A 12,116-nucleotide genomic window follows, 5' to 3' on the forward strand; every position below is an offset into this window, starting at 1 on the left:
TGACACACAACAAAAAAGCAAACTTAATTACCTCATCTTATTTACTAAACTTGTACTCTGAGATAAGTAGCCCACTACCAAACAGGCACATTTTCAACTGCTCATATACTATATCATAGCCTAAAGGCATTACTATGGTATGGGATTATGCTCCAAATGACCCTCTCATCACTTTACAGTGTACTCATCTTTACACTGAATTTTTTTGTTCATGCTTTGTTCTTATGGTTTTCTTAAATATGTGTTGATCCTAATGCAGAGACGTGATTATTCTCCATTCTCATTTGATCTCTAGCAACTACAAGATGAGAACAGAAATCCAGTTTCTCAGTTTCAAGCCATCTAAACATTTCCCTTTGACTCAAGGATCCAAATACCCGATACTTAGCTTTAGAGAAGAGCAGTCATTCTGCTAGCAAGAAAACACCTCGGTTCAAGGAATTCTACTGGCATTTCAAGGCACTGCCATGCCTTCCACTACCATGATACTGTCAAAGGGTGAACTTGGAGACAATCAGATAATGCAGCTTGTTCCAAATTTTCCTACTGATCTGCCCCATAACCATTTATATCCATTTTTATGCTTTCATTTAGACAAGAGACTTTTCACATTTAAAAAATATTAGACAAACATTGATTAATAATGGATAATTCTGTTAAGCATAGCAATTCCCTTCCTGCTTTTATAATAAAATGGCATGCAATCTGACGAAACTAAGTTTGAATATATGCATTAATCTTCATTTAACTTGAAAAGATTAAGCATGATCTTATTTAATGTGAACATACCAAATTGATCACACTGACATCAGGAAAACAAACAAACAAACAAACAAACAAAAAAAGCAGCAAGGTACTCTCTAAAGAAAACTTACCAAAACTTTTTAACCTAAGACAATGCACAGCTACTACAGAATTAAATACAGATGAAATTAGAGTTATGACTGAAAATACCCAAATTTTATTTTTCTTACCTGCTGGTTTACGGGGAAATTCCTGTTGATTTTTTTAATCTATAAAAATGAATGAAAAAATAGATTAATATCTCAGCCAGTTAAAGAAAAAAAACACATTAAGATTTGGAGACATGTGAGACACTTCCTTCCAAATTATGTGTGGGAGGAAAAAAAAAAAAGAAAATCTACTGTAGGATAATGATGAAAATCATATGAATAAAGGGACAATTTTGTAGTAACTCCATGGCTAATTCCTCTTTTTCAGAAAATATGAAAGGAGAATATATGCTGAATTATTTTCTAAATTCTACAACATCACATACTTTCCCTACTTTCTGAGCAGAAGCTGTGATTTAAACTGAAGTATTTAAGTAAAAGCTATTTAGGTCAATTTATCACCTTCCACAAAGTTGCTGGGCTTTAGGAAAATATTCTTCCTTAGAGAAAGATGGAAAATTGATCAGGAAGAGCATTTGAAATGAGATAACTTACTCTATACTCCTAAACTAGGTGCAGAATCAAGTGTACAAATTTAGTTTTGACAATTATAATTTGATAATCAAGCAATTTTTATCTTTAGAACAATAAGAAATACACTAGTTAAAATGTTATTACTAACCTAATCTGAGACTGAAGACTCATAAGGAGTTGGCATTTACACTATTGATGATTGATTCACTCTAAATAAACATTGCCAGCCATCTCACTAAAAAGTGTCCAACAGGAGAATTAAGTGTGGAACATACCCATTCTTGACATTAGGAGAAGAATAAAAATGTTCTTTTATTTTCAGAATAAGCCCTGAAATTTTTTTGAGCAAACCTAGAATATTTACTATCTGCATTCATTATAGATATTTCATTCCTATATTTAATTTTATGATCTTTTATGCCAACTTTTCACAATTGTTTTGGTAGTTATGGGTAAACGACTCAAGTACATATTAAAATTAAAGATATTATCATCAAGGAATGAATTCTGTTGCCCACTGAGCCCTAACAGAGCAGTGCAACATTTACACTGCTTCAGATAAAGGTAGAACATCTTTTTAGAATAAGAATCATTTTAGAAAAGAATCTCCATTTTTAAAAAAATTAAATAAGAAAATAATTTTTTCTTGTTACTTGAGATAGATTATCTAAAAGAGAAATGCTTCTTCAGTTTTCCATAATGTTACTTGACTCATCGTAAAATTACTAAGCACAACAACAGGACATGCACTACGTAACTAATGCTGAATGAATAACACTTGTTTTCTCCAGAGGACTGACAAAGAATACCAGTATGATAAACTGCAGAGATATATGCAGATATTTTAAATAAAACCTTGTAGGCAGGTAATCTGAGAATATCCATTAGAACGATCTGTTTAACTAGAGCAATACAAAATCAGTTGAGGTATAAGAGTAGAAACCACTAAACATTCTGTTCTGAAGAAAACTGCAGAAATCATTATGAAGGATGTATTTAGGTGAACGAGAAATACCTATGTCTACTTCATATTCAGCAAAACAGGTGCTAAGGGCTTAATTCTATTCAACTTCAACTCTCTGGAATGTGGATTAGCAAGAAAATTCTAAGAAAGCTGCAGAAAAAGTAGTTTGAGATTTGGTGATCACCAAAACCTGGGAAGAGGAGATGAGGTCAAAAACAAGTATCTGCCTCAGACTGCTAAGCAGGCAAGTGATGTTGGTAAGAGATGAAAAATGGAGAAGAGATAATAGCAGAAGCTATCTTAAAATAATGATTTGAAGTATAATTCATTGGGGTAAAAATACAGAAATTATGACTAGATACGTTTCAAAAACTCAAGCAGGCAAATGCTTCAGGATATCATAGCCATAAAAAGTACTGGACAGACAGTTTATATGAAGTGAGATAAAGAGAATAATTAATCATGGCCGTATTCAGTTAATTTGTGCATTGGGTATCAACACATATGGATAATGTTCAAAAGCTTCCTCTCTGCAGAAGAAACAAAGAAATTATGTGGGAGATATCACTCCTCAAAAGGGTGAGGAGGTTTTAGGTGTACACGATTATTTTATTTTGTATTTTATTTTTATTTTTTAACTGCCTTCATCCCAGAGAAGGAGAAAGTTAGCAGAATGTCCCCTACATACTATTGATTTTTTTGTTCTATTCTCATTGCCTCTGCTGGAATGCAGCTGATGAAACTGACAAAACCTGGGTTTTAAGCTTTAAAATTCAGTTGAAACTGAACTAAATTGTTCACTCCACTGAGAGCTACTATTTCAGACTTTCTTTAAGCAAATAGTACTACAATAACTATTTTTGGTTCCCATAAGAGAATTTTAAAGTACAATATAAAAGGCACTATTTATTAGGGAGTTTGACCTTTTTTACCCATTTATTTTAATGAAATTTGCCATTCCAATGTAATCATAGGATCCTCATGAGATGATGAGGAAAGGTGCCTTTCAGTGAGCATATGCAGTCGTTAAGGACTCTTAAGGGTAGTATTATCTAAACTCTAAGTTAAGGACACAGATTCCAGGTTTTTCCAATTCTCAACAATTTAAATTTACAAAAAAAAAAAAACTTTTTTTTTTTTTTTTTTAAAGTTTCTATGTCTTATGCTTCCTTTTATCTTATTTTCTTATTTCCTGAAAAAAAATATATTGTAAATGAGGGACTCATAGGTCTAATGAGATAGGAGGAAAAATGTGCAATGATAGTGTGGGTCTCAGGTACCATAAATGGGCCTCTGGAAGAAGCAACAGTACAGTAAGTGTTTACTGTCAGGACAGAGCAACTGACAGAGACTTCTTTATTACATATAGGAACCACTAAGACTGTTGTACCACATCTAGAATAAGGGTGAACCAACTCCTGCTCAGTATTTTGTTGACTTAGATAGTAAATAATATTTTCCCATACTTTCACATATGATCTATCTTTTCCTTCCAATCAACAGAAGTCATGTAGCTTTGTAGGTTTCCTCCGTCATCACAAATTTTCCATTAAAAAATTACCCTCTATTATTTTAATTTATGCTGGCCATATATATAGATTTCCCCAAACAATTTAATCTTTGGAGCCTTCTTTAATTTTTTTGCATTTCATAACTGCTGATTTGCATTCATTAATGGCTAATTAAATGCAATAACTTTCTCATGCATTAATGCAACAAGAAAGTGCATGCCAGTAGGATGTTAAGTGGTTGCAAACAGGCAGCAAGATCATTACAAATTGGAGCAAGTTGGAAAAAAAGCATGAATCCATTCTGTGATGATCCTGTATTAATGGAAGAGGACAAAAGAGTAAATGGGCAATTAAGAGACAGTAAGCATGATTCAGGAAGCCCCATATGAGCAGACTGGCAAAAGTCCTGAAGTAGCAGCTGGCTAAAACGATTATAACTGAATTCTTGCTATCATTATACACGATACTTGATGGATTTTTATTCTGGGTCAGTATTAGTATGTAAATAACCCTGGATTAACTTTCCATATGGAAACTGTAAGTTTCCTTTGAATTCTATATATAAGAGGAAGAAAATACCTCAGATGGTGCTGAGGTCTCATCTGGAAAGTAGCTCTGTAGTTGTATGAGTTTGTTTGTTAAATTCTTGTACTGACTATCCTTGCATTAGCCAGTGGGATAAAATAAACTAAAAACTTGCACATTTCATGAGCTGCTGACACATGCAGATCTTTGCTAAATATTGCTACACACACAGGATGATTAGTATGACGTGGGGATGCCCCCCTTCAAAAAATAACAAAAAAAAAAAAACCACAAAAACAACCCCAAAACAAAAACATAAAAACATACAGACCAGTTGATTATCATTCCTAATAGAGGTCTTACACTGATGCATAGTTAGGCAGTATACTTACATATTAAAAAGCTAGAATATGTTAAGCATATAATCAATTTATGGTGTATAAGAACACTATCAAAGGAAAAATGGCCATCTGAACTATGATTCCAAACATGCATATTACCACATCTGTTTAATGTGCTTCCACATCAAGACAGGTTCAGTGATGCACTGAACTCTACCAGCACAGCATGCTGTTAAAGCAACATTGCTAACAATCAAAAGCCAATGCTGGAAAAAGGCTATAACGGTTCCAAGAGAAAGCAAAAAAAACATCTGTCTCCCTATTGAAGATTTATTAGAAGCATTTTGAACAATATAAAAACAAAAAAATTATTAAAACAAATGACCCAGAAGGAGATACAGGAAACATTACTTTGATAATGAAATACAACTGGATAACAGTCACTTATCTCATAATACTGACTGCTCATTGCAGTACAATTACTGAATTATCAACTATGTGAAAAGTAAAAAAAAAAAAAAATTAAAAATGGAGTAAAATAACTACTCAAAAAATAGTTAAATATATTTCTGTTGGGCATCTCCAAGTTATACTTTACTTACATTTACATTGACAGAGACCACAAAATAACATTTAAACTTCAGAATATGGTAGGAGTAACAGGTCATAATGACTGGTTCAGTAGACGACAAAATGTAAAGGAAGCTGTTACATCCTGAACTCTTCATGACCTCAAAATGCCAACACCTTGGAGCTTCAATATACATGCACGTGTCAAAAGAACCAGGTTAAGGCAATGAAAAGAATTAGGTCTTGAAATAAGAGCACAGTGAAGCAAACATTGGATCATTCTTCTTCACAAAATCAAGACAGTACAGGTGCCTATACAAAAAGACATGAAAAATACTTGAATATGCATACTGTTGAAGAAAATATTATTTAGTAAGTGTGCTAGATATGATTAAGATATGTCACTGATTCAGTCAGAAAGGATTCTGGACTTGGAGTAATTTTTTTCAAAAAGAATATATGGGTTTTCATGAGTAAATGTAGTAAACCAGATCACTGTATATTTAATACATAAAATTATTTGTGCTTGTTGTGAAACTGGGATGATAAACAACAAGCAATATACATATAGGAACTAACAAGGATCATTTTTTGTCATTTGTATTTATGTTATAAATTCAGTAATTCATGTCAGCTAATAATGGAGTGAAGTCAGCTAATAATGGAGTGAAGTCATGAAAGACAAAATCAAATATAAAAAGGAATGCGTATGGCATATAGTGTAACAGATCTTGAGGTGAAGAAACTCGCATTTAACAGTGATGGGTTTAGACAGCTGATTATCAGAACTGCATCTCTTGGCCCCTCTGTCCACCAGCTGTTACTTCAGTTATTACTGGGATTGTTCACCCTGGAGAAGACAAGGCTTCACGGAGACCTTATTACAGCTTTTCACTATCTAATAGGGGCCTATAAGAAAGATGAAAAGAGAGTTTTTACAGGGCACGTAATGATGGCAGAAGGGATAGAGGTTTAAACAAAAGAGTAGATTTAGACTGGTTATAAGGAAGAAATTCGTGATGAGGGACTAGAACGTGTTTTCCAGAGAAGCTGTGAATGCCCCATCCTTGGAGATGTTCAAGGCTGGACTGGATGGAGATTTGAGCAACCTGATCTAATGGGAGGTATCTTTGCCCATGGTAGGGGTTTACAACTGGATAAAGATCCCTTCCAACACATCCAAACCATTCTGTGAAACTGCTTCTATAACCAACAGCGTATTATTCACCCAGCAGAAACCAGACTGTTATACTGTCAGGAAATAATCTTACATATATCTTCTGATATAAAACACCAGATTTCACACTTTCTGATTTTTTGTGGAAGTTAAATAAAATGTACAACTCCCATTTCAATTTTACTTTTCACTTACAATTTTATTACGAAGTAACAGTTAGATATAACAATAAATAAGATACGGTATTTACTTTCAGTTTTCACAGAATTCCAAACAAATGAGGATAAACATAAGTTAAATAATTTATCTTATCCTAATATTTCTGAATGCAGTTACAAGCACTGACAATGAATAAGTTAATGCTGCTGGTGATACAAAATAATAGAAACATGACTGAACTCAATAGATCAAACTGTTGAGCAGTTTATAAAGCCCTGTAATGATGGTACTCTCAATGCCTTATGAGTCAATCTATTATTAAATACTGCTCCACTGAGCGTGGAAAGTTTTTTTAATACCTAAACAGCCTATTTCTGGTTGCACTGCATGAGAATCACATTCACTACTTCTCATGTAATGCATCACAGAAACAAAGAAACTGTGTTCTCTTTGTGTAGCTTTTTTTCCAGTTGAAACATTATTCATTTATTCAGGCCAAACAGTTCCACCTCACCCCTTACTTGCAAGTTCATACTACCGTCCTCTTTGGTTGCCACAATACATTTTTTCCTGCATGATCAGGAGAATTTGCTAGCACATTACAACAGCTTCTGATCTCTGTCCACCAACCACCAAAAGTCTCAGTCACTTCTGATCTTCTTATAGTCACACTGAAATTAGGTCATGCATGTCATGAATGAGTTGCCTCAGTTAATATTCTTTTGGCTAGATGGCTTTATTGACATCTCTGAGATTTAAGCCATTGGTAGACAAAAGGCTTCCTACAATGTTTGGTTCAGTCACTAGACAGAATTTTTAATCACCAATGATTAATACATCACTTCTTCGTGGGAAGGGAAATCGTTGATCTCACAATCTCTCCAGCCTGCCACATTTTCATTTAATTTTTTATTGTTTCTGTCATTAGGCTTGTATCTTTAGTTACTATGAGGCAGCAATGTATTAAATCACTGCCTAGAAGGAACAGTTTCCCCCTCAAGAAGACCTGCAAGTAGACATTTCAGTAGAATGTATGCTCCAGTTGAGACATCTTGCTTTCCTCAGACTTCTTTGTAATGAGAAATGCAAAACATAACTTCTAGAAACCCACTTTAAACATTTGGACTGGGACAACTGTAGCTTTGGTTCCTATGTCCAGTTTCTACATCCACTACTAGTAGATGGTACAAGGAAAAATACTGGATAACTGGATTTATCTTCTAACAGTTTGCTCTGTATACAGCACACTGAATCTCATTAATTTCCTCCTGCCCTTTTCCCCCCAAAGTCCTTATTCATATCTTTTGAGTTGCTCATTTATTTAGTCACATGGCTGCATGCCTTTAAATTCCTCCTGACAAGTAATATTACTTGATTAAAAGTGAATGATGGGCAGTTTGTTGAATTCTGCAGCTAAATCTGGTTTGTTCTCACTCTTGAGACTGAGATCTATCAGCAGGCTTCTGACCTTGACCCTAAAGAGTTTAGAGTTTGCCAAGATTTGCTTTATTTCTCACTTTTGCAGAGATAACGTTCACAGTTCCCAATCTGTCTTTTTATACAACAAAGTAGACAGTAGAACAGCAGAAGAAATGGGGAATTTTATACGACTATATATAACATGATAAAATTAACCCTCCTGACAGAACCTAATGCCCTACAGAAATGTAAATTGTGATTTTTAAAATAGTGTTAATACTTATATCATAGCATATAGTTCCAAATGTACTCCTGTAGGCTAACTTAAATAAATCTCTCAGCTGCCAATGAACAAATACCATTACCAGAAGTAAGGAAGCTGAAGAAGTTTTCTGTAGTCTTTATAGTTACTATATCTTCCATCACCCCATTACCATCCCAAGGTTCAGATTACTGTAGTTTGACTGGATTAAAAAATATACTCATATACATAAGAAGATCTTTATTGGACTTTTTTGTCTAAAGGAATTACACACTTATATTCTCTTGGAACTTTCAGGAAGAAAAGCAATATTTCAGAAACAATTTGGCTGACAGCACCAGCTAATAATCTGTTTGCAAGTCAGCTAAAGTCAGATTATTTGCCACTATGCTATTTAAATAATTTGTTTGACATAATACGAAAGAGTTGTTGAGACATTAGGTTCAAGTGATAATGAACTAGATATTAATATAAATTCTAAGTTTGATAGGAAATAAATAATGAAATGTTTTACTATGTGACTGTAAGATAGCTATAAAAGCCTTGTATCTATAGTGCTTCATTTGTTCTGAAAACTCACAATTCATCTCAAATAATCACTTGAAATTTCACTTGAAACTGCATAAATACTTATTTTTATTTTAAAAACATTTTGTAAAATGCTTCTAGTTAGTCACTCCTTTATCGTAGGGTCATAAAATGGCCTGGGTTGAAAAGGACCACAGTGATCATCTTCTAGCTCCAACCCCCCTGCTATGTGCAGGGTCACCAACCACCAGACCAGGCTGCCCAGAGCCACATCCAGCCTGGCCTTGAATGCCTCCAGGGATGGGGCATCCACAACCTCCTTGGGCAGCCTGTTCCAGTGTGTTACCACCCTCTGAATGAAAAACTTCCTCCTGATACCTAACTTAAACCTCCCCTGTCTTAGTTTAAAACCATTTCCCTTGTCCTATTACTATCAACCCATGTAAACAATCATTTTTACTCACATGAAGACCCACTGTACTCCACATTTGCTTTATTCACTAAATCTATATTGTGTTAAACTATACTCTGAGCTGTTTTTCAACGAGAAACTTTTGCAATAAAATCACTGCACTGTTTTAATTTAATTTGTTTTTTTTTAGGAAAAATCAGACCTCTTTCTCTCAAAAAGTTACAGAGCCATTTGCTTGAGAAATCCTGAATTCAGTTCACTTCTAAATTACGCAGTTGCTCCTACTAAACTCCAATTTCTCCCCATTAGAATTCAAGAATTCAAACGTTATCATAAAATATGATGCAATATTGGGACTCTGAAGCATTTTCTGGTGTTTCTGAAGAGTTATGTTCAAATACTGAGCAATATGGTCATTTTCAATCTGTCAGATTATAACTGAAAGGCAGGCCAATGGGTAGAATTTGTCAAAGTACCAAAAAGGATGCAGTACTTGAAATATGGGGGAAACCCATATTTCTCACAATCACACAATTTGAGTTCAGACTACTATTTATTTATTTATTTTTAAGAAGCCTATTAAAAACTTAACTACATTTGAAAACTATATGAGTTTTGACAAAGTAATGTTAAATTATCATAGTAGAAATTGATGGTATATATTTTCTTTCTTGGATATGACCTTATAATCCTTAGATAGGAGTAATTTTGAATAATTAAAAGTCAAAAGAATTATCCTCGTCCTCTTGAGAATTATCAGCTTCTTACAATTAAGAACAACTACGAGCACTTCAGAAGATAACACAATAAAATTTAAAGGTAAGTTTTACCTTAATGTTGATTTCAGGCTTACCTATGCAAATACTATGAACGTTTATTGGATTTCAGTGCATTATATTAAGATAAATGTGATCTTTTAAAATCACTTCCCCCCCCCCCCCCCCCCAGCAGAGAACAGAAAAGTGAAAAAAAGCAAGACAATTTTCTAATCCATTTAAAAATGACATATTTGTGCAGGAGTGAGAATTGTCACATGATCTATAAAGTTCAAGATACATTTTTAAAATCTTTCATTCAAAGTGCATCTGTCTCCACAGATTTCAGAACAGCATCTCACTAATTACATTTCTGCTGTAAAAGAGATTGTGTAGTTGAAAGTATAGATTTTTTTTGCAATATCAATACTTCTTGTAGTCCAAATGAAAAGCTGATTTCATAAGTTAATAAATGTAAGCACCATTTCACCTTTTCAAGATATCGGTGGACCAACAATAAAACGTACTATTAAAGGAGGAATCATCCTTATGACACTGAAAACAAGTTACTGGAATAAATTAAATATTTTTTTTTAGAACAAATTTTCTCTTGTTACTGTACTGAAGTTTTAGTCAACAACTATGGACATTAACTTTGCTGAGAGAAAAGAAAATGTGACACACAGGTTTACTACCACATTATAGTTAAAATACAGGATACAAATTATTCAGCGAAGGTATAATATAACAGTCCATGATGATAATGACAAAGCTACAAATTACAGTACATGAAATGCGTATGCCAAGCTGCAAGGAAAATGGCTAATGTTCCATGAGTAAAATTGTGTGGTTACATTGTTATTTACTGCCATAGTAAATAGTGTGAGATGTGGCTGCAGAAATTTCACATTATTATAACAACACTTAATATATACCACAATGGCACATTATTTGGAAAGTTTAGAGCAAACAAAGTGAATATCTAACTAATATCATTCATCCCTATTCATAAAGAATAAGCTGATCGCGAGAGCAAAATCATAAAACCCAGAATGAAAAAAATAATCCCAGAGCTGAATGAAGGCAAAAATTCATGTATAAAATACAGAATTACTCTTTTATTATGACTGCTAAATATACTTAGGAGTCATTATGTGGGTATTAATACTCACAATACAAATTGCAAAAGATTTTCTCTCAAGCTATACACAACTGAAAACATATTAATGAAGTCAGCACTACATAAAGACAGCCTTTATCCCAGAATCTGTCTTCATTGTGTGTTCTAAGACATACAGGATCTACTGTATCTACTTTGATATTTATTTGATCTAGAAAATTTCTGTACTCAGAAATTGATTTTGAATTTCAATTTCAATCCTTTGCAGCTTTAGTCTAATGTAAACAGGATAAAAAGATTTTAATTCCTAAAATATGTTCATATTTGTTCTAGCTTGAATCATAAAGAATATGTTTACCTAGAACTCTTCTCATTAACATACAATTTCTTCCCTGTTTGATCTCTAGCCCATCCCAATTTTATCCTAGACTGTCACACTTATGAATGGTCACAGTCATCTGATTACAACAATTTACACATACAATGTAATATGTATTATGTACAAAATGGACAATTTACATCTTGAGTAACTTCTGATACAAAAGAGCATTAAATACTTTGACTGTCTTTACATTATCTAGCAATAATCTTATTTTCAGTATGTTGTGAACCAGCCCTTTCCTTGCCCTCTCTTTTAATGCTAGTGTATGCCAAAACTATTTCTTTTCACACTTGCTGCTTTCCTTTAGAGGAAATCTCATGTAGTGCTACCACCTCTTTGATTATTATTAACTTATTTATTAATTATTAACTTAACTTATATTAACTTATTTATATAATTAGCTTATTAACCAGTTAATTCTCTACTCTTTCTTTCTCGTGTATTAGGTTAATGAAGATATTCATCATTTAGCCAAGACATTCATTCTTGCATTTTCTCCCAGTAGACTAGTGAGGTATGGATTCCGCTTACAAAAAATAAGACTATTTAGTGATTTCGGATAAT

At 33.4% G+C, this 12,116-nt stretch overlaps 1 protein-coding gene across 1 annotated transcript in view; it reads right to left on the bottom strand.

Annotated features, from left to right (window-relative positions):
* SNTG1 (syntrophin gamma 1) overlaps positions 1–12,116 on the bottom strand; it is a 164,557-nt gene that overhangs the window by 61,893 nt on the left and 90,548 nt on the right. Inside the window, exon 12 of the mRNA XM_042840046.1 lies at positions 975–1,013. Coding sequence (XP_042695980.1) covers positions 975–1,013 — 39 coding nt within the window. The remainder of the gene's footprint in view (positions 1–974; positions 1,014–12,116) is intronic.

Source organism: Centrocercus urophasianus, unplaced genomic scaffold (genome assembly GCF_019232065.1).
Source record: "Centrocercus urophasianus isolate 14NV4802_14NV808 unplaced genomic scaffold, USGS_Curo_1.0 seq_11, whole genome shotgun sequence".
Lineage (NCBI taxonomy): Eukaryota > Metazoa > Chordata > Aves > Galliformes > Phasianidae > Centrocercus > Centrocercus urophasianus.